The sequence below is a fragment of the Petromyzon marinus genome, chromosome 83 (genome assembly GCF_048934315.1).
Source record: "Petromyzon marinus isolate PM22_M1 ecotype Great Lakes invasive population chromosome 83, UKy_Petmar_22M1.pri1.0, whole genome shotgun sequence".
NCBI classification, from domain to species: domain Eukaryota; kingdom Metazoa; phylum Chordata; class Hyperoartia; order Petromyzontiformes; family Petromyzontidae; genus Petromyzon; species Petromyzon marinus.
Genome location: NC_133748.1, coordinates 3499939 through 3524558, shown reverse-complemented (window position 1 = coordinate 3524558; position 24620 = coordinate 3499939). Strand labels below are relative to the sequence as shown.

The following is a 24620-nucleotide window of genomic DNA, read 5'->3' as shown; positions in this document are numbered from 1 at the left end:
AGACACATTGAGACACAGAAAGACACAGAGAGACACATAGAGACACATAGAGACACATTGAGACACAGAGAGACACAGAGAGAGACAGAGAGACACAGAGAGACACATAGAGACACAGAGAGACACATAGAGACACATAGAGACTCATGAAGACCATGGAGCCCAGGGAGACGAGGACAAGCCGGGGGAGCAAGGGCCCGAGAGCAGAGAGTCCAGGGTCTACGTGGAGACACGTAGAGACACGTAGAGAGACACGTAGAGAGACACGTAGAGACACATATAGAGAGACACGTAGAGACACACAGAGACACATAGAGACATATAGAGAGACATATAGAGACAGAGAGATTCATAGAGACACGTAGAGACACATAGAGACACATAGAGACAGAGAGACACGTAGAGAGATATACAGACACGTAGAGAGACATAGAGACAGAGAGAGACACAGAGAGACTCATGAAGACCATGGAGCCCAGGGAGACGAGGACGAAGCCGCGAGAGTAAGGGCCAGAGAGCAGAGAGTCCAGGGTCTACGTGGAGACACATAGAGACAGATAGAGACACATAGAGAGACATAGAGACATGTAGAGGCTCATAGAGACACATAGAGACACGTAGAGATACAGAGAGACTCATAGAGACACAGAGAGACAGATGAAGATAGAGAAAGACACATAGAGACACGTAGAGACACATAGAGACAGAGAGACACATAGAGACACATAGAGACACATAGAGACACGTAGAGACACATAGAGACACGTAGAGACACATAGAGAAACATAGAGACACATAGAGACACGTAGAGACACAGAGAGACGCATGAAGACACATAGAGACACATAGAGACACAGAGAGACATAGAGACACATAGAGACTCATAGAGACACAGAGAGACACATGATCACATAGAGAGACACACATAGAGAAACATAGAGAGACGTAGAGAGACATAGAGACACGTAGAGGCTCATAGAGACACATAAAGACACGTAGAGATACAGAGAGACTCATAGAGAAACAGAGAGACAGATAGAGACACATAGAGACACAGAGAGACACATAGAGACTCATAGAGACACAGAGAGACTCATAGAGACACAGAGAGACTCATAGAGACACAGAGAGACAGATAGAGACACATAGAGACAAATAGAGAAACATAGAGACACATAGAGAATCATAGAGACACGTAGAGACACAGAGAGACACAGAGAGACAAGAGAGACACATAGAGACACATAGAGACACATAGAGAGACATAGAGACATAGAGAGACATGTAGAGACACAGAGAGACACATAGAGAGACACGTAGAGACTCATAGAGACACGTAGAGACACAGAGACACAGAGACACATAGAGACACATAGAGAGACACATAGAGAATCATAGAGACACGTAGAGACACATAGAGACTCATAGAGACACATAGAAAGACATGTAGAGACTCAGAGAGACACATGAAGACACAGAGAGACAGATGAAGACACAGAGAGACTCATAGAGACACAGAGAGACACATGAAGACACAGAGAGACAGATGAAGACACAGAGAGACACGTAGAGACAGAGAGAGACATATAGAGACACATAGAGACAAATAGAGACACATAGAGACATCTAGAGACTCATAGAGACACATAGAGACTCATAGAGACACAGAGAGACAGAGAGACACATAGAGACACATAGAGACTCATAGAGACACAGAGAGACACATAGAGACACATAGAGACACATAGAGACTCATAGAGACACAGAGAGACAGAGAGACACATAGAGACACAGAGAGACACATAGAGACACATAGAGACTCATAGAGACACATAGAGACACATAGAGACACATAGAGACACAGAGAGACTCATAGAAACACAGAGTGACACATAGAGACACAGAGAGACACAGAGAGACTCATAGAGACACAGAGAGACTCATAGAGACACGTAGAGACACAGAGAGACACAGAGAGACACGTAGAGACACATAGAGACACATAGAGACACATAGAGAGACATAGAGACATAAAGAGACACGTAGAGACACAGAGAGACACATAGAGAGACACGTAGAGACTCATAGAGACACGTAGAGACACAGAGACACAGAGACACATAGAGACACATAGAGAGACACATAGAGAATCATAGAGACACGTAGAGACACATAGAGACTCATAGAGACACATAGAGAGACATGTAGAGACACAGAGAGACAGAGAGACATATAGAGACACATAGAGACTCATAGAGACACAGACAGACACATAGAGACACATAGAGACACATAGAGACTCATAGAGACACAGAGAGACACATAGAGACACAGAGAGACACATAAAGACACATAGAGACACATAGAGACATCGAGAGACTCATAGATACACAGAGAGACTCATAGAGACACATAGAGACACATAGAGACACAGAGAGACTCATAGAAACACAGAGAGACACATAGAGACACAGAGAGACTCATAGAAACACAGAGAGACACATAGAGACACGTAGAGACACAGAGAGACGCATGAAGACACATAGAGACACATAGAGACACAGAGAGACATAGAGACACATAGAGACTCATAGAGACACAGAGAGACACATGATCACATAGAGAGACACACATAGAGAAACATAGAGAGACGTAGAGAGACATAGAGACACGTAGAGGCTCATAGAGACACATAAAGACACGTAGAGATACAGAGAGACTCATAGAGACACAGAGAGACAGATAGAGACACATAGAGACAAAGAGAGACACATAGAGACTCATAGAGACACAGAGAGACTCATAGAGACACAGAGAGACTCATAGAGACACAGAGAGACAGATAGAGACACATAGAGACAAATAGAGAAACATAGAGACACATAGAGAATCATTGAGACACGTAGAGACACAGAGAGACACAGAGAGACACGTAGAGACACATAGAGACACATAGAGACACATAGAGAGACATAGAGACATAGAGAGACATGTAGAGACACAGAGAGACACATAGAGAGACACGTAGAGACTCATAGAGACACGTAGAGACACAGAGACACAGAGACACATAGAGACACATAGAGAGACACATAGAGAATCATAGAGACACGTAGAGACACATAGAGACTCATAGAGACACATAGAGAGACATGTAGAGACTCATAGAGACACATGAAGACACAAAGAGACAGATGAAGACACAGAGAGACTCATAGAGACACAGAGAGACAGATAGAGACACATAGAGACAAATAGAGAAACATAGAGACACATAGAGAATCATTGAGACACGTAGAGACACAGAGAGACACAGAGAGACACGTAGAGACACATAGAGACAAATAGAGACACATAGAGAGACATAGAGACATAGAGAGACATGTAGAGACACAGAGAGACACATAGAGAGACACGTAGAGACTCATAGAGACACGTAGAGACACAGAGGCACAGAGACACATAGAGACACATAGAGAGACACATAGAGAATCATAGAGACACGTAGAGACACATAGAGACTCATAGAGACACATAGAGAGACATGTAGAGACTCAGAGAGATACATGAAGACACAGAGAGACAGATGAAGACACAGAGAGACTCATAGAGACACAGAGAGACACATGAAGACACAGAGAGACAGATGAAGACACAGAGAGACACGTAGAGACAGAGAGAGACACATAGAGACACATAGAGACAAATAGAGACACATAGAGACATCTAGAGACTCATAGAGACACATAAAGACTCATAGAGACACAGAGAAACAGAGAGACACATAGAGACACATAGAAACTCATAGAGACAAATAGAGACACATAGAGACTCATAGAGACACAGAGAGACAGAGAGACACATAGAGACACAGAGAGACAAATAGAGACACATAGAGACACATAGAGACATCGAGAGACTCATAGAGACACAGAGAGACTCATAGAGACACAGAGAGACTCATAGAGACACATAGAGACACATAGAGACACATAGAGACACAGAGAGACTCATAGAAACACAGAGAGACACATAGAGACACAGGGAGACTCATAGAAACACAGAGAGACACATAGAGACACGTAGAGACACAGAGAGACGCATGAAGACACATAGAGACACATAGAGACACAGAGAGACACATGATCACATAGAGAGACACACATAGAGAAACATAGAGAGACGTAGAGAGACATAGAGACACGTAGAGGCTCATAGAGACACATAAAGACACGTAGAGATACAGAGAGACTCATAGAGACACAGAGAGACAGATAGAGACACATAGAGACACAGAGAGACACATAGAGACTCATAGAGACACAGAGAGACTCATAGAGACACAGAGAGACTCATAGAGACACAGAGAGACAGATAGAGACACATAGAGACAAATAGAGAAACATAGAGACACATAGAGAATCATAGAGACACGTAGAGACACAAAGAGACACAGAGAGACACGTAGAGACACATAGAGACACATAGAGACACATAGAGAGACATAGAGACATAGAGAGACATGTAGAGACACAGAGAGACACATAGAGAGACACGTAGAGACTCATAGAGACACGTAGAGACACAGAGACACAGAGACACATAGAGACACATAGAGAGACACATAGAGAATAATAGAGACACGTAGAGACACATAGAGACTCATAGAGACACATAGAGAGACATGTAGAGACTCAGAGAGACACATGAAGACACAGAGAGACAGATGAAGACACAGAGAGACTCATAGAGACACAGAGAGACACATGAAGACACAGAGAGACAGATGAAGACACAGAGAGACACGTAGAGACAGAGAGAGACACATAGAGACACATAGAGACAAATAGAGACACATAGAGACATCTAGAGACTCATAGAGACACATAGAGACTCATAGAAATACAGAGAGACAGAGAGACACATAGAGACACATAGAGACTCATAGAGACACATAGAGACACATAGAGACTCATAGAGACACAGAGAGACAGAGAGACACATAGAGACACAGAGAGACACATAGAGACACATAGAGACACATAGAGACATCGAGAGACTCATAGAGACACAGAGAGGCTCATAGAGACACATAGAGATACATAGAGACACATAGAGACACAGAGAGACTCATAGAAATACAGAGAGACACATAGAGACACAGAGAGACACATAGATACACATAGACACACATAGAGACACATAGAGACACATAGAGACACAGAGAGACTCATAGAGACACGTAGAGACTCATAGAGACATGTAGAGACACAGAGACACATAGAGACACATAGAGAGACACATAGAGAATCATAGAGACACGTAGAGACACATAGAGACTCATAGAGACACAGAGAGACACATGAAGACACAGAGAGACAGATGAAGACACAGAGAGACACGTAGAGACAGAGAGAGACACATAGAGACACATAGAGACAAATAGAGACACATAGAGACATCTAGAGACTCATAGAGACACATAGAGACTCATAGAGACACAGAGAGACAGAGAGACACATAGAGACACATAGAGACTCATAGAGACACATAGAGACACATAGAGACACATAGAGACACAAAGAGACAGAGAGACACATAGAGACACATAGAGACACATAGAGACACATAGAGACATCGAGAGACTCATAGAGACACAGAGAGACTCATAGAGACACATAGAGACACATAGAGACACATAGAGACACAGAGAGACTCATAGAAACACAGAGAGACACATAGAGACACAGAGAGACACATAGATACACATAGACACACATAGAGACACATAGAGACACATAGAGACACAGAGAGACTCATAGAGACACAGAGAGACTCATAGAGACACGTAGAGACACAGAGAGACACAGAGAGACACGTAGAGACACATAGAGACACATAGAGACACATAGAGAGACATAGAGACATAGAGAGACACGTAGAGACACAGAGAGACACATAGAGAGACACGTAGAGACTCATAGAGACACGTAGAGACACAGAGACACAGAGACACATAGAGACACATAGAGAGACACATAGAGAATCATAGAGACACGTAGAGACACATAGAGACTCATAGAGACACATAGAGAGACATGGAGAGACACAGAGAGACAGAGAGACATATAGAGACACATAGAGACTCATAGAGACACAGAGAGACACATAGAGACACATAGAGACTCATAGAGACACAGAGAGACAGAGAGACACATAGAGACACAGGGAGACACATAAAGACACATAGAGACACATAGAGACATCGAGAGACTCATAGAGACACAGAGAGACACATAGAGACACATAGAGACACATAGAGACACAGAGAGACTCATAGAAACACAGAGAGACACATAGAGACACAGAGAGACTCATAGAAACACAGAGAGACACATAGAGACACAGAGAGACACATAGAGACACAGAGAGACACATAGAGACACATAGACACACATAGAGACAAATAGAGACACATAGAAACACAGAGAGACTCATAGAGACACAGAGATACTCATAGAGACACGTAGAGACACAGAGAGACACAGAGAGACACGTAGAGACACATAGAGACACATAGAGACACATAGAGAGACATAGAGACATAGAGAGACACGTAGAGACACAGAGAGACACATAGAGAGACACGTAGAGACTCATAGAGACACGTAGAGACACAGAGACACATAGAGACACATAGAGAGACAGTTAGAGAACCATAGAGACACGTAGAGACACATAGAGACTCATAGAGACACATAGAGAGACATGTAGAGACTCAGAGAGACACATGAAGACACAGAGAGACAGATGAAGACACAGAGAGACTTATAGAGACACAGAGAGACACATGAAGACACAGAGAGACAGATGAAGACACAGAGAGACACGTAGAGACAGAGAGAGACACATAGAGACACATAGAGACAAATAAAGACACATAGAGACATCGAGAGACTCATAGAGACACATAGAGACTGATAGAGACACAGAGAGACAGAGAGACACATAGAGACACATAGAGACTCATAGAGACACAGAGAGACACATTGAGACACATAGAGACACATAGAGACTCATAGAGACACAGAGAGACAGAGAGACACATAGAGACACAGAGAGACACATAGGGACACATAGAGACACATAGAGACATCGAGAGACTCATAGAGACACAGAGAGACTCATAGAGACACATAGAGACACATAGAGACTCATAGAGACACAGAGAGACACATGATCACATAGAGAGACACACATAGAGACACATAGAGACACGTAGAGAGACATAGAGACACGTAGAGGCTCATAGAGACACATAGAGACACGTAGAGATACAGAGAGACTCATAGAGACACAGAGAGACAGATAGAGACACATAGAGACACAGAGAGACACATAAAGACTCATAGAGACACAGAGAGACTCATAGAGACACAGAGAGACTCATAGAGACACAGAGAGACAGATAGAGACACATAGAGACGCATAGAGAAACATAGAGACACATAGAGAATCATAGAGACAAGTAGAGACACATAGAGACACATAGAGAGACATAGAGACATAGAGAGACACGTAGAGACACAGAGATACACATAGAGAGACACGTAGAGACTCATAGAGACACAGAGACACATAGAGACACATAGAGAGACACATAGAGAATCATAGAGACACGTAGAGACACATAGAGACTCATAGAGACACATAGATAGACATGTAGAGACTCAGAGAGACACATGAAGACACAGAGAGACAGATGAAGACACAGAGAGACTCATAGAGACACAGAGAGACACATGAAGACACATAGAGACAGATGAAGACACAGAGAGACACGTAGAGACAGAGAGAGACACATAGATACACATAGAGGCAAATAGAGACACATAGAGACATCGAGAGACTCATAGAGACACATAGAGACTCATAGAGACACAGAGAGACACAGAGAGACACATAAACACACATAGAGACACAGAGAGACTCATAGAAACACAGAGATACACATAGAGACACAGAGAGACACATAGAGACACAGAGAGACACATAGAGACACAGAGAGACACATAGAGACACATAGACACATAGAGACACATAGAGATACAGAGAGACACATAGAGACACAGAGAGACGCATAGAAACACAAAGAGACACATAGAGACACATAGAAACACAGATAGATACATAGAGACACATAGAGACACAGAGAGACTCATAGAGACACAGAGAGACTCATAGAAACACAGAGAGACACATAGAGACACAGAGAGACACATAGAGACACATAGAGACACATAGAGACATCGAGAGATTCATAGAGACACAGAGAGACTCATAGAGACACATAGACACACATAGAGACACAGAGAGACTCATAGAAACACAGAGAGACACATAGAGACACAGAGAGGCTCATAGAAACACAGAGAGACACATAGAGACACAGAGAGACACAGAGACACATAGAGACACAGAGAGACACATAGAGACACATAGAGACACATAGAGACATCGAGAGACTCATAGGGACTCATAGAGACACAGAGAGACTCATAGAAACACAGAGAGACACATAGAGACACATAGAGACTCATAGAGACACATAGAGACACAGAGAGACACAGCGAGACACAGAGAGACTCATAGAGACTCATAGAGACACATAGAGACACAGAGAGACTCATAGAGACACATAGAGACACAGAGAGACTCATAGAGACACATAAAGACACATAGAGACACAGAGAGACTCATAGAGACACATAGAGACATAGAGAGACTCATAGAGACACATAAAGACTCATAGAGACACATAGAGACTCATAGAGACTCATAGAAACACAGAGAGACACATAGAGACACAGAGAGACACATAGAGACACAGAGAGACACATAGAGACACATAAACACACATAGAGACACATAGAGACACATAGAGACACGTAGAGCCACATAGAGACACAGAGAGACTCATAAAAACATATAGAGACACAGAGAGACACATAGAAACACATAGAGACACAGAGAGACACATAGAGACAAATAGAGACACAGAGAGACTCATAGAGACACATAGAGACACATAGACACACATAGAGACACAGAGAGACTCATAGAAACACAGAGAGACACATAGAGACACAGAGAGGCTCATAGAAACACAGAGAGACACATAGAGACACAGAGAGACACAGAGACACATAGAGACACATAGAGACACAGAGAGACACATAGAGACACATAGAGACACATAGAGACATCGAGAGACTCATAGGGACTCATAGAGACACAGAGAGACTCATAGAAACACAGAGAGACACATAGAGACACATAGAGACTCATAGAGACACATAGAGACACAGAGAGACACAGCGAGACACAGAGAGACTCATAGAGACTCATAGAGACACATAGAGACACAGAGAGACTCATAGAGACACATAGAGACATAGAGAGACTCATAGAGACACATAAAGACTCATAGAGACACATAGAGACTCATAGAGACTCATAGAAACACAGAGAGACACATAGAGACACAGAGAGACACATAGAGACACAGAGAGACACATAGAGACACATAAACACACATAGAGACACATAGAGACACATAGAGACACGTAGAGCCACATAGAGACACAGAGAGACTCATAGAAACACATAGAGACACAGAGAGACACATAGAAACACATACAGACACAGAGAGACACATAGAGACAAATAGAGACACAGAGAGACTCATAGAGACACATAGAGACACATAGACACACATAGAGACACAGAGAGACTCATAGAAACACAGAGAGACACATAGAGACACAGAGAGGCTCATAGAAACACAGAGAGACACATAGAGACACAGAGAGACACAGAGACACATAGAGACACATAGAGACACAGAGAGACACATAGAGACACATAGAGACACATAGAGACATCGAGAGACTCATAGGGACTCATAGAGACACAGAGAGACTCATAGAAACACAGAGAGACACATAGAGACACATAGAGACTCATAGAGACACATAGAGACACAGAGAGACACAGCGAGACACAGAGAGACTCATAGAGACTCATAGAGACACATAGAGACACAGAGAGACTCATAGAGACACATAGAGACACAGAAAGACTCATAGAGACACATAAAGACACATAGAGACACAGAGAGACTCATAGAGACACATAGAGACATAGAGAGACTCATAGAGACACATAAAGACTCATAGAGACACATAGAGACTCATAGAGACTCATAGAAACACAGAGAGACACATAGAGACACAGAGAGACACATAGCGACACAGAGAGACACATAGAGACACATAAACACACATAGAGACACATAGAGACACATAGAGACACGTAGAGCCACATAGAGACACCGAGAGACTCATAGAAACACATAGAGACACAGAGAGACACATAGAAACACATAGAGACACAGAGAGACACATAGAGACAAATAGAGACACAGAGAGACTCATAGAGACACATAGACACACATAGAGACACATAGAGACACATAGAGACTCATAGAGACACAGAGAGACTCATAGAAACACAGAGAGACACATAGAGACACATAGAGACACATGGAGACACATAGATACTCATAGAAACACAGAGAGACACATAGAGACACAGAGAGACACATAGAGAAACAGAGAGACACATAGAGACACACAGAGACACATAGACACACATAGAGACACATAGAGACTCATAGAGACACAGAGAGACTCATAGAAACACAGAGAGACACATAGAGACACATAGAGACACATAGAGACACAGAGAGACACAGAGAGACTCATAAAGACACATAGAGACACATAGAGACACACAGAGACACAGAGAGACTCATAAAGACACATAGAGACACATAGAGACACATAGAGACACAGAGAGACTCATAGAGACACAGAGAGACTCATAGAAACACAGAGAGACACATAGAGACACATAGAGACACAGAGAGACACAGCGAGACACAGAGAGACTCATAGAGACACAGAGAGACACAGCGAGACACAGAGAGACACAGAGACACATAGAGACAAATAGAGACACAGCGAGACAAAGAGAGACACAGAGAGACACATAGAGACACAGAGAGACACATAGAGACACATAGAGACACATAAAATCACATAGAGACACAGAGAGACTCATAGCCCAGAGAGACACATAGAGACACATAGAGACACAGAGAGACACAGAGAGACACATAAAGACACATAGAGACTCATAAAGACACATAGAGACACATAGAGACACAGAGAGACACATAGACAGACACATAGAGACACAGAGAGACACAGAGAGACTCATAAAGACACATAGAGACACATAGAGACTCATAGAGACACATAGACACACATAGAGTCACAGAGAGACACAGAGAGACACAGCGAGACACATAGAGACACATAGAGACACATAGAGACACAGAGAGACACAGAGTGACACAGAGAGACACATAGAGACACATAGAGATACAGAGAGACACAGAGAGACACATAGACACACATAGAGACACAGAGAGACACATAGAGACACATAGAGACACATAGAGACACAGCGAGACACATAGAGACAGGTAGAGACACATAGAGACACAGAGAGACTCATAGAAACACAGAGAGACACATAGAGACAGATAGAAACACATAGAGACACAGAGAGACACATAGAGACACAGAGAGACACATAGAGACACAGAGAGACTCATAAAGACACATAGAGACACATAGAGACACATAGAGACACATAGACAGACATAGAGAGACACATAGAGAGACACAGAGAGACATGTAGAGACAGAGAGACACGTAGAGACACAGAGAGACATAGAAACACATAGAGACACATAGAGACACAGAGAGACACATAGAGAGACACATAGAGACACAGATAGACACATAGAGACACACAGAGAAACAGAGAGACACAAAGAGACACGTAGAGACATAGAGAGGCTCATAGAGACACAGAGAGACACATAGAGAGACACATAGAGACACATAGACAGACATAGAGAGACACATAGAGAGACACAGAGTGACAGGTAGAGACAGAGAGACACGTAGAGACACAGAGAGACATAGAAACACATAGAGACACATAGAGACACAGAGAGACACATAGAGAGACACATAGAGACACAGATAGACACATAGAGACACACAGAGAAACAGAGAGACACAAAGAGACACGTAGAGACATAGAGAGGCTCATAGAGACACAGAGAGACACATAGAGAGACACATAGAGACACATAGAGACACATAGACAGACATAGAGAGACACATAGAGAGACATAGATAGACATGTAGAGACAGAGAGACACGTAGAGACACAGAAAGACATAGAAACACATAGAGACACATAGAGACACAGAGAGACACATAGAGAGACACATAGAGACACAGATAGACACATAGAGACACACAGAGAAACAGAGAGACACAAAGAGACACGTAGAGACATAGAGAGGCTCATAGAGACACAGAGAGACACATAGAGAGACACATAGAGACACAGAGAGACACATAGAGACACATAGAGACACATAGAAACACAGATAGACACATAGAGACATATAGAGACACAGAGAGACTCATAGAGACACAGAGAGACTCATAAAAACACAGAGAGACACATAGAGACACAGAGAGACACATAGAGACACATAGAGACATCGAGAGATTCATAGAGACACAGAGAGACACATAGAGACACATAGACACACATAGAGACACAGAGAGACTCATAGAAACACAGAGAGACACATAGAGACACAGAGAGGCTCATAGAAACACAGAGAGACACATAGAGACACAGAGAGACACAGAGACACATAGAGACACAGAGAGACACATAGAGACACATAGAGACACATAGAGACATCGAGAGACTCATAGAGACTCATAGAGACACAGAGAGACACATAGAGACACATAGAGACTCATTGAGACACATAGAGACACAGAGAGACACATAGAGACACATAGAGACTCATAGAGACACAGAGAGACACAGCGAGACACATAGAGACACATAGAGACACAGAGAGACACAGCGAGACACAGAGAGACACATAGAGAGACATGTAGAGACAGAGAGACTCATAGAAACACAGAGAGACACAGCGAGACACAGAGAGACTCATAGAGACACAGAGAGACACAGCGAGACACAGAGAGTCACAGAGAGACACAGAGATACACAGAGAGACATGTAGACACAGAGAGACATGTAGACACATAGAGACACAGAGAGTCACATAGAGAGGACATGGAGACACATAGACAGACATAGAGAGACACATAGAGAGACACAGAGAGACATGTAGAGACAGAGAGACACATAGAGACACATAGAGACAAATAGAGACACAGAGAGACACAGAGAGACATAGAGACACATAGACAGACATAGAGAGACACATAGAGAGACACAGAGAGACACATAGAGACACAGAGAGACATAGAGACACATAGACAGACATAGAGAGACACAGAGAGACATGTAGAGACAGAGAGACACAGAGAGACATGTAGAGACAGAGAGACACATAGAGTCACATAGAGAGGACATGGAGACACCCGCCCGAAGCCACGGTAGCACAGACTCCGGGGCCTACACAGCGGTGGTGACGGTGACGGTGGTAATGGTGGCAGTGACAGTGCTACTGACTGTGGTATGGGTGGTGGTGGTGGTGCTGGTGGTGACGGTGGTGATCACGGTGGTAGTGGTGCTGGTGGTGGTGGCGGTGGTGGTGACGGTGGTGCTGGTGGTGGTGGCGATGGTGGTGCTGGTGGTGGTGACGGTGGTGATGGTGGTGGTGATGGTGGTAGTGGTGCTAGTGACGGTGTTACTGACGGTGGTGGTGTTGGTGGTGGTGCTGGTGGTGGTGGCGGTGGTGGTGGCGGTGCTGGTGCAGGTGGTGGTGGCGGTGGTGCTGGTGGTGATGGTTGTGGTGGTGGTGGTGCTGAGTGAATGAGCAGTCAGAGAGAGTGTCTTGCCATTGGCAGCACCAGCGTTTTATAACTAGGAATTACTTTGTATTTTACAAGGTGTAAGACACTTCCTCATCATCACCATCACACAGAGACCCATAGGCGCGCAGAAACCCATAGAGCCCCATACTAATAGAGACCCATAGAGACCCATACTCATAGAGACTCCCAGCGACCCATATTCATAGAGACAGACGAAGACCCATACTCATAGAGACCCACAGAGACCCATACTCATAGAGACCCACAGAGACCCATACTCATAGAGACCCAAAGATATCCCTTTAATCAGAGAGACCCACAGAGACCCATACTCATAGAGACCATTAGAGACCCATACTCATAGAGACCCACAGAGACCCATACTCATAAATACCCACAGAGACCAATATTCATAGAGATCCACATAGACCCATACTCATAGAGACCTGGAGAGACCCATACTCATAGATACCCACAGAGACCCATACACATAGAGACTCACAGAAACCCATACTCATAGATACCCACAGAGAACCATACTCATAGAGACCCACAGAGACCCATTCTCATAGAGACCCACAAAGACCTATACTCATAGAGACACACAGAGACCCATACTCATAGAGACTCACAGAGACCCATTCTCATAAATACCCACAGAGACCCATACTCATAGAGACCCACAGAGACCCATACTCATAGAGACCCACAGAGACCCATACACATAGAGACCCACAGAGACCAATACTCATAGAGATCCACAGAGACCCATACTCATAGAGACCCACAGAGACCCATACTCATAGAGACCCACAGAGACCCATACTCATAGAGACACACAGAGACCAATACTCATAGAGACCGACAGAGACCAATACTCATAGAGATCCACAGAGACCCATACTCATAGAGACCTGGAGAGACCCATACTCATAGAGACCCACAGAGACTCATACACATAGAGACCCACAGAGACCCATACTCATAGAGACACACAGAGACCCATACTCATAGAGACTCACAGAGACCCATACTCATAGAGACCCACAGAGACCCATACTCATAGAGACACACAGAGACCCATACTCATAGAGACTCACAGAGACCCATACTCATAGAGACCCGCAGAGACCCATACACATAGAGACCCACAGAGACCAATACTCATAGAGATCCACAGAGACCCATACACATAGAGACTCACAGAGACCCATACTCATAGAGACCCACAGAGACCCATACACATAGAGACCCACAGAGACCCATACTCATAGAGACTCACAGAGACCCATTCTCATAAATACCCACAGAGACCCATACTCATAGAGACCCACAGAGACCCATACTCATAGAGACCCACAGAGACCCATACTCATAGAGACCCACAGAGACCAATATTCATAGAGATGCACATAGACCCATACTCATAGAGACCTGGAGAGACCCATACTCATAGATACCCACAGAGACCCATACTCATAGAGACCCACAGAGACCCATACTCATAGAGACACACAGAGACCCATACTCATAGAGACTCACAGAGACCCATTCTCATAAATACCCACAGAGACCATACTCATAGAGACCCACAGAGACCCATTCTCATAAATACCCACAGAGACCCATACTCATAGAGACCCACAGAGACCCATACTCATAGAGACCCACAGAGACCCATACTCATAGAGACCCACAGAGACCAATATTCATAGAGATCCACATAGACCCATACTCATAGAGACCTGGAGAGACCCATACTCATAGATACCCACAGAGACCCATACTCATAGAGACCCACAGAGACCCATACTCATAGAGACCCACAGATCTCCATACTCATAAATACCCATAGAGACCCATACTCATAGAGACCTACAGAGACCCATACTCATAGAGACCCACAGAGACCAATATTCATAGAGATCCACATAGACCCATACTCATAGAGACCCACAGAGACCCATACTAATAGAGACCCACAGAGACCAATACTCATAGAGACCGACAGAGACCCATACTCATAGAGACCCACAGAGACCCATACTTATAGAGACCCACAGAGACCCATACTCATAGAGACACACAGATACCCATACTCATAGAGACTCACAGAGACCCATTCTCATAAATACCCACAGAGACCCATACTCATAGAGACCCACAGAGACCCATACTCATAGAGACCCACAGAGACCCATACTCATAGAGACACACAGAGACCCATACTCATAGAGACTCACAGAGACCCATTCTCATAAATACCCACAGAGACCCATACTCATAGAGACCCACAGAGACCCATACTCATAGAGACCCACAGAGACCCATACTCATAGAGACCCACAGAGACCAATACTCATAGAGACCGACAGAGACCCATACTCATAGAGACCCACAGAGACCCATACTCATAAACACCCACAGAGACCCATACTCATAGAGACCCACGGGGACCAATTCTCATAGAGATCCACAGAGACCCATACTCATAGAGACCCACGGGGACCCACACTCATAGAGACCCACAGAGACTCACGGAGAGCCAGAGACCCACACCCATCGAGACCCATACTAAAACAAAACTACATTTATGTCATCAGGTGCAAGGCCCCACTAAGCTGCTGTGTAGCTCCACCATCGTTATCATCACCGTGAGGAAATTTATATCAGCAGCCAAATGCTCTAGACGGGTAGAGACGTTGAATGGAAATGTGGAGACAAAATCAGCGCAGTGACCACCACGGAGAGAGAGAGACACGCAGACTCCAAATAAACAGCAGCAGGAGGCATTGTCAGGGTGCCCGATCGAACCCACGACCTCTTCCATACCAAGTGAGGGATTTCATATCTCGGGGGGATCTGGGATCGAACCTACATCATCCCGCATACCGGGTGAGGTCGATAACATCCCTAGCCACCACCGTGCCCTTACAGGCATCGTCGGTGTCTGGGATCGAACTCGCCAGCCTCCCACGTCACGGGCGACGTAGTCAACGTCTTCCCGAGGCCAGGATCGAACCCACGGCCTCCTGCGTACCGGGTGAGGTAGTCAACATCTTCCAGAGTCCGAGATCGAACCAACGACCTCTCGCATACTGGATAAAGTAATCAACGTCTTCCCGAGGCCAGGATCGAACCCACGGCCTCCCTCGCACCGGGAGAGGTAGTCAACATCTACCCAGAATCCAAGATCGAACCCACGGCCTCCCGCATACCGGGTGAGGTAGTCAACATCTTCCAGATTCCGAGATCGAACCCACGACCTCCCGCGTACCGCGTGAGGTAGTCAACATCTCCCAGAGTTCGAGATCGAACCCACGACCTCCCGTGTACTGGGTGAGGTAGTCAACATCTACCCAGAGTTCTAGATCGAACCCACGACCTGCCGTGTACCGGGTGAGGTAGTCAACATCTTCCAGAGTCCGAGATCGAACCCACGATCTCCCACGTACCGGGTGAGGTAGTCAACATCTTCCAGAGTCCGAGATCGAACCCGCGACCTCCCGCGTACCGGGCGAGGTAGTCAACGTCTTCCAGAGTCCGTGACGAACCCACGACCTCCCGTGTACCAGGTGAGGTAGTCAACATCTTCCAGAGTCCGTGACGAACCCACGACCTCCCGCGTACCAGGAGAGGTAGTCAACATCTTCCAGAGTGTGGGACGAACCCACGACCTCCCGCGTACCGAGAGAGGTAGTCAATATCTTCCAGAGTTCGAGATCGACCCCACGACCTCCCGCGTACCGAGAGAGGTAGTCAATATCTTCCAGAGTTCGAGATCGACCCCACGACCTCCCGCGTACTGGGTGAGGTAGTCAACATCTACCCAGAGTCCGAGATCGAACCCACGGCCTCCCGCGTACCGGGTGAGGTAATCAACGTCCTCCAGAGTCCATGATCGAACCCGCAACCTGCCGCGTACCGGGCGAATGAGTCAACATGTTCTTGCATCAGTGATTGAACCCACGACCTCCCGCGTACCGGGTGAGGTAGTCAACATCTACCCAGAGTCGGGGACGAACCCACGACTTCCTGCATACCGGGTGAGGTAGTCAACATCTTCCCAAGGCCAGGATCGAACCCACGACCTCCCGTGTACCGGGTGAGGTAGTCAACATCTACCCAGAGTTCGAGATCGAACCCACGACCTCCCGCGTACTGGGTGAGGTAGTCAACATCTCCCAGAGTCTGGCATCGATCCTGCGACCTGGCGCATACCGGGCGAGGTAGTCAACATGTTTTAGCGTCAGTGATAGAACCCACGACCTCCCGCGTACCGGGCGAGGTAGTCAAACATCTACCCAGAGTTCGAGATCGAACGCACAACCTCCCGCGTACCGGGAGAGGTAGTCAACATCTACCCAGAGTCCGAGATCGAACCCACGACCTCCCGCATACCAGGAGAGGTAGTCAACATCTTCCAGAGTCCAAGATCGAACCCACGACCTCCCGCTTACCGGGAGAGGTAGTCAATATCTTCCAGATCCCCGGATAAAACCCGCGACCTCCCGCGTACGGGAGATGTAGTCAACGTCTTCCCGAGGCCAGGATCGAACCCACGGCCTCCCGCGTACCGTGTGAGGGAGTCAACATCTCACAGAGTCCCGGATAAAACCCGCGACCTGCCGCGTACCGGGCGAGGTAGTCAACATCTACCCAGAGTCCAAGATCGAACCCACGACTTCCTACGTACCGAGTGAGGTAGTCAACGTCAACATCTCCCAGAGTTCGACATCGAACCCACGACCTCCCGTGTACCGGGTGAGGTAGTCAACATCTTCCAGAGTTTGAGATAGAACCCATGGCCTCCCACGTACCGTGTGAGGTAGTCAACATCTACCCAGAGTTCTAGATCGAACCCACGACCTCCGGCATACCGGGTGAGGTAGTCAACATCTTCCAGAGTCCCGGAAAAAACCCGCGACCTGCCGCATACCGGGCGAATGAGTCAACATGTTCTAGCGTAAGTGATCGAACCCACGACCTCCAGTGTACCGGGGAGAGGTAGTCAACATCTCCCAGAGTCCGGGACGAACTCACGACTTCCTGCGTACCGGGTGAGGTAGTCAACATCTTTCAGAGTCCCGGATAAAACCCGCGACCTGCCGCGTACCGGGTGAGGTAGTCAACATCTACCCAGAGTCCGAGATCGAACCCACGATCTCCCGCGTACCGAGTGAGGTAGTCAACATCTTCCAGAGTCCGAGATCGAACCCACGACCTCCCGCATACCGGGTGAGGTAGTCAACATCTTCCAGAGTTTGAGATCGAACCCACGACCTCCCGTGTACCGGGTGAGGTAGTCAACATCTTCCAGAGTTTGAGATCGAACCCACGACCTCCCGTGTAACGGGTGAGGTAGTCAACATCTTCCAGAGTCCGAGATCGACCCCACGACCTCCGGCATACCGGGTGAGGTAGTCAACATCTTCCAGAGTCCCGGAAAAAACCCGCGACCTGCCGCATACCGGGCGAATGAGTCAACATGTTCTAGCGTAAGTGATCGAACCCACGACCTCCAGTGTACCGGGGAGAGGTAGTCAACATCTCCCAGAGTCCGGGACGAACTCACGACTTCCTGCGTACCGGGGAGAGGTAGTCAACATCTCCCAGAGTCCAGGACGAACTCACGACTTCCTGCGTACCGGGTGAGGTAGTCAACATCTTCCCAGAGTCCCGGATAAAACCCGCGACCTGCCGCGTACCGGGTGAGGTAGTCAACATTTTCCAGAGTCCGGGACGAACCCACGACTTCCTGCATAGCGGGAGAGGTAGTCAACGTTTTCCAGAGTCCCGGATAAAACCCGCGACCTGCCGCGTACCGGGCGAATGAGTCAACATGTTCTAGCATCACTGATCGAACCCACGACCTCCCGCGTACTGGGTGAGGCAGTCAACATCTACCCAGAGTCCGAGATCGAACACACGACTTCCTATGTACCGAGTGAGGTAGTCAACATCTACCCAGAGTCCGGGACGAACCCACGACTTCCCGTGTACCGGGTGAGGTAGTCAACATCTCACAGAGTCCGTGACGAACCCACGACCTCCCGCGTACCGGGAGAGGTAGTCAACATCTTCCGGAGTTCGAGATCGACCCCAGGACCTCGCATGTACCGGGCGAGGTAGTCAACATCTCACAGAGTCCGAGATCGAACCCATGACTTCCAGTGTACCGGGTGAGGTAGTCAACATCTTCCAGAGTCCGGGACGAACCCACGACCTCCCGCGTACCGGGCGAGGTAGTCAACATCCCTCGCTCACCGGGGGCAGAGGCTGCGGTGGCCTGGCCAGGAGGCCGCCCACACAGATGGCGTAGGGAGGGAGAGGCCGGGCAGACTCGAGGGCGAAGTCGACGTTGAAGAACCACATCTCAGGCTGGGTGGACAGCTCCCACAGGGTCGGGACCTGGCCACCCACGCCTCCAAGGTGTCTGGGAAAGAACCACAGACAGAGAGACACACTGTGTGTGTGAGGCTGTGTGTGAGTGTGTGTGAGTGAGTCTGTGTGTGTGAGGCTGTGTGTGAGTGCGTGAGTATGGGTGTGTGTGTCTGTGTGTGTGTGTGAGGCTGTGTGAGTGAGTGAGTATGTGTGTGTGAGTCTGAGTGAGTCTGTGTGTGTGAGGCTGTGTGTGAGTCAGTCTGAGTGAGTCTGAGTGAGTCTGTGTGTGTGAATGAGTGAGTCTGAGTGAGTAAGTCTGAGTGAGTCTGTGTGTGTGAGTGTGTCTGAGTGTGTCTGAGTGTGAGTAAGTCTGAGTGTGTCTGAGTAAGTGCGTCTGAGTGAGTGAGTCTGTTTGAGTATGTGTGAGTGTGTGTGAGTGAGTCTGAGTGAGTGAGTATGAGCATGTCTGAGTGAGTCTATGTGAGTGAGTCTGTGTGAGTGAGTGAGTCTGTGTGAGTGAGTCTGAGTGAGACTGTGTGTGTCTATGTGAGTGTGTGTGAGTGAGTCTGCGTGAGTCTGTGTGAGTGAGTGAGTCTGAGTGAGTCTGAGTGAGTGAGTCTGTGTGAGTGAGTGAGTCTGAGTGAGTAAGTCTGTGTGAGTGAGTGAGTCTGTGTGAGTGAGTCTGAGTGAGTCTGTGTCTGTGTGAGTGTGTCTGAGTGAGTCTGTGTGAGTGTGTGTGAGTGTGTGTGAGTGAGTCTGTGTGAGTGAGTCTGAGTGTGTCTGTGTGAGTGTGTCTGAGTGAGTCTGTGTGAGTGTGTGTGAGCGTGTGTGAGTGAGTCTGTGTGAGTGAGTGAGTCTGTGTGAGTGAGTCTGAGTGAGTCTGTGTGAGTGTGTGTGAGTGTGTGTGAGTGAGTCTGCGTGAGTCTGTGTGAGTGAGTGAGTCTGAGTGAGTCTGTGTGAGTGAGTCTGAGTGAGTCTGTGTCTGTGTGAGTGTGTCTGAGTGAGTCTGTGTGAGTGTGTGTGAGTGTGTGTGAGTGAGTCTGTGTGAGTGAGTCTGAGTGTGTCTGTGTGAGTGTGTCTGAGTGAGTCTGTGTGAGTGTGTGTGAGCGTGTGTGAGTGAGTCTGTGTGAGTGAGTGAGTCTGTGTGAGTGAGTCTGAGTGAGTCTGTGTGTGTCTGTGTGAGTGTGTGTGAGTGAGTCTGCGTGAGTCTGTGTGAGTGAGTGAGTCTGAGTGAGTCTGTGTGAGTGAGTCTGAGTGAGTCTGTGTCTGTGTGAGTGTGTCTGAGTGAGTCTGTGTGAGTGTGTGTGAGTGTGTGTGAGTGAGTCTGTGTGAGTGAGTCTGAGTGTGTCTGTGTGAGTGTGTCTGAGTGAGTCTGTGTGAGTGTGTGTGAGCGTGTGTGAGTGAGTCTGTGTGAGTGAGTGAGTCTGTGTGAGTGAGTCTGAGTGAGTCTGTGTGAGTGTGTGTGAGTGTGTGTGAGTGAGTCTGTGTGAGTCTGAGCGAGTCTATGTGAGTGAGTCTGTGTGAGTGAGTGAGTCTGTGTGAGTGTGAGTGAGTGAGTCTGTGTGAGTGAGTCTGAGTGAGTCTGTGTGTGTCTGTGTGAGTGTGTCTGAGTGAGTGAGTCTGAGTGAGTCTGTGTGAGTATGTCTGAGTGAGTCTGTGTGAGTGAGTGAGTCTGTGTGAGTGAGTCTGAGTGAGTCTGTGTGAGTCTGAGCGAGTCTATGTGAGTGAGTCTGTGTGAGTGAGTCTGAGTGAGTCTGTGTGTGTTTCTGTGAGTGTGTCTGAGTGAGTGAGTCTGAGTGAGTGAGTCTGAGTGAGTCTGTGTGAGTATGTCTGAGTGAGTCTGTGTGAGTGAGTGAGTCTGTGTGAGTGAGTCTGTGTGAGTCTGTGTGAGTGTGTCTGAGTGAGTCTGAGTGTGAGTGAGTCTGACTGTGTCTGAGTAAGTGAGTCTGAGTGAGTGAGTCTGTTTGAGTATGTGTGAGTGTGTGTGAGTGAGTCTGAGTGAGTGAGTCTGAGCATGTCTGAGTGAGTCTATGTGAGTGAGACTGTGTGAGTGAGTGAGTCTGTGTGAGTGAGTCTGAGTGAGTCTGTGTGTGTCTGTGTGAGTGTGTCTGAGTGAGTCTGTGTGAGTATGTGTGAGTGAGTCTGAGTGAGTCTGAGTGAGTCTGAGTGAGTGAGTCTGTGTGAGGGAGTGAGTCTGTGTGAGTGAGTCTGAGTGAGTCTGTGTCTGTGTGAGTGTGTCTGAGTGAGTCTGTGTGAGTGTGTGTGAGTGTGTCTGAGTAAGTGAGTCTGAGTGAGTGAGTCTGTTTGAGTATGTGTGAGTGTGTGTGAGTGAGTCTGAGTGAGTGAGTCTGAGCATGTCTGAGTGAGTCTATGTGAGTGAGTCTGTGTGAGTGAGTGAGTCTGTGTGAGTGAGTCTGAGTGAGTCTGTGTGTGTCTGTGTGAGTGTGTCTGAGTGAGTGAGTCTGAGTGAGTCTGTGTGAGTATGTCTGAGTGAGTCTGTGTGAGTGAGTGAGTCTGTGTGAGTGAGTCTGAGTGAGTCTGTGTGTGTCTGTGTGAGTGTGTCTGAGTGAGTGAGTCTGAGTGAGTCTGTGTGAGTATGTCTGAGTGAGTCTGTGTGAGTGAGTGAGTCTGTGTGAGTGAATCTGAGTGAGTGAGTCTGAGTGAGTGAGTCTGTGTGATTCTGAGCGAGTCTATGTGAGTGAGTCTGTGTGAGTGAGTGAGTCTGTGTGAGTGAGTCTGAGTGAGTCTGTGTGTGTCTGTGTGAGTGTGTCTGAGTGAGTGAGTCTGAGTGAGTCTGTGTGAGTATGTCTGAGTGAGTCTGTGTGAGTGAGTGAGTCTGTGTGAGTGAGACTGTGTGAGTGAGTCTGTGTGAGTCTGTGTGAGTGTGTCTGAGTGAGTCTGAGTGTGAGTGAGTCTGACTGTGTCTGAGTAAGTGAGTCTGAGTGAGTGAGTCTGTTTGAGTATGTGTGAGTGTGTGTGAGTGAGTCTGAGTGAGTGAGTCTGAGCATGTCTGAGCGAGTCTATGTGAGCGAGTCTGTGTGAGTGAGTGAGTCTGTGTGAGTGAGTCTGAGTGAGACTGTGTGTGTCTGTGTGAGTGTGTCTGAGTGAGTCTGTGTGAGTGAGTCTGAGTGAGTCTGAGTGAGACTGTGTGTGTCTGTGTGAGTGAGTCTGTGTGAGTGTGTGTGAGTGAGTCTGCGTGAGTCTGTGTGAGTGAGTGAGTCTGAGTGAGTCTGAGTGAGTCTGAGTGAGTGAGTCTGTGTGAGGGAGTGAGTCTGTGTGAGTGAGTCTGAGTGAGTCTGTGTCTGTGTGAGTGTGTCTGAGTGAGTCTGAGTGTGAGTGAGTCTGACTGTGTCTGAGTAAGTGAGTCTGAGTGAGTGAGTCTGTTTGAGTATGTGTGAGTGTGTGTGAGTGAGTCTGAGTGAGTGAGTCTGAGCATGTCTGAGTGAGACTATGTGAGTGAGTCTGTGTGAGTGAGTGAGTCTGTGTGAGTGAGTCTGAGTGAGACTGTGTGTCTGTGTGAGTGTGTCTGAGTGAGTCTGTGTGAGTGTGTGTGAGTGTGTGTGAGTGAGTCTGAGTGAGTGAGTATGAGCATGTCTGAGTGAGTCTATGTGAGTGAGTCTGTGTGAGTGAGTGAGTCTGTGTGAGTGTGTCTGAGTGAGACTGTGTGTGTCTGTGTGAGTGTGTCTGAGTGAGTCTGTGTGAGTGTGTGCGAGTGTGTGTGAGTGAGTCTGCGTGAGTCTGTGTGAGTGAGTGAGTCTGAGTGAGTCTGTGTGAGTCTGAGTGAGTCTGAGTGAGTGAGTCTGAGTGAGTCTGAGTGAGTCTGTGTCTGTGTGAGTGTGTCTGAGTGAGTCTGTGTGAGTGTGTGTGAGTGTGTGTGAGTGAGTCTGTGTGAGTGTGTGTCAGTGAGTCTGTGTGAGTGAGTCTGAGTGAGTCTGTGTGAGTATGTCTGAGTGAGTCTGTGTGAGTGAGTCTGTGTGAGTCTGTGTGAGTGTGTCTGAGTGAGTCTGAGTGTGAGTGAGTCTGACTGTGTCTGAGTAAGTGAGTCTGAGTGAGTGAGTCTGTGTGAGTCTATGTGAGTGAGTGAGTCTGAGTGAGTCTGAGTGAGTTTGTGTGAGTGAGTCTGAGTGAGTCTGTGTGAGTCTGAGTGAGTCTGAGTGAGTCTGAGTGAGTGAGTCTGTGTGTCACTCTGTGAATACTAAGAACCACATCTCAGGTTGGGTG

General features: G+C 47.0%; 1 protein-coding gene across 1 annotated transcript in view; it reads right to left on the bottom strand.

Moving 5' to 3' along the window:
- LOC142907824 (UDP-glucuronosyltransferase 3A1-like) overlaps positions 1-24620 on the bottom strand; it is a 146006-nt gene that overhangs the window by 84678 nt on the left and 36708 nt on the right. Inside the window, exon 5 of the mRNA XM_076057641.1 lies at positions 20283-20451. Coding sequence (XP_075913756.1) covers positions 20283-20451 — 169 coding nt within the window. The remainder of the gene's footprint in view (positions 1-20282; positions 20452-24620) is intronic.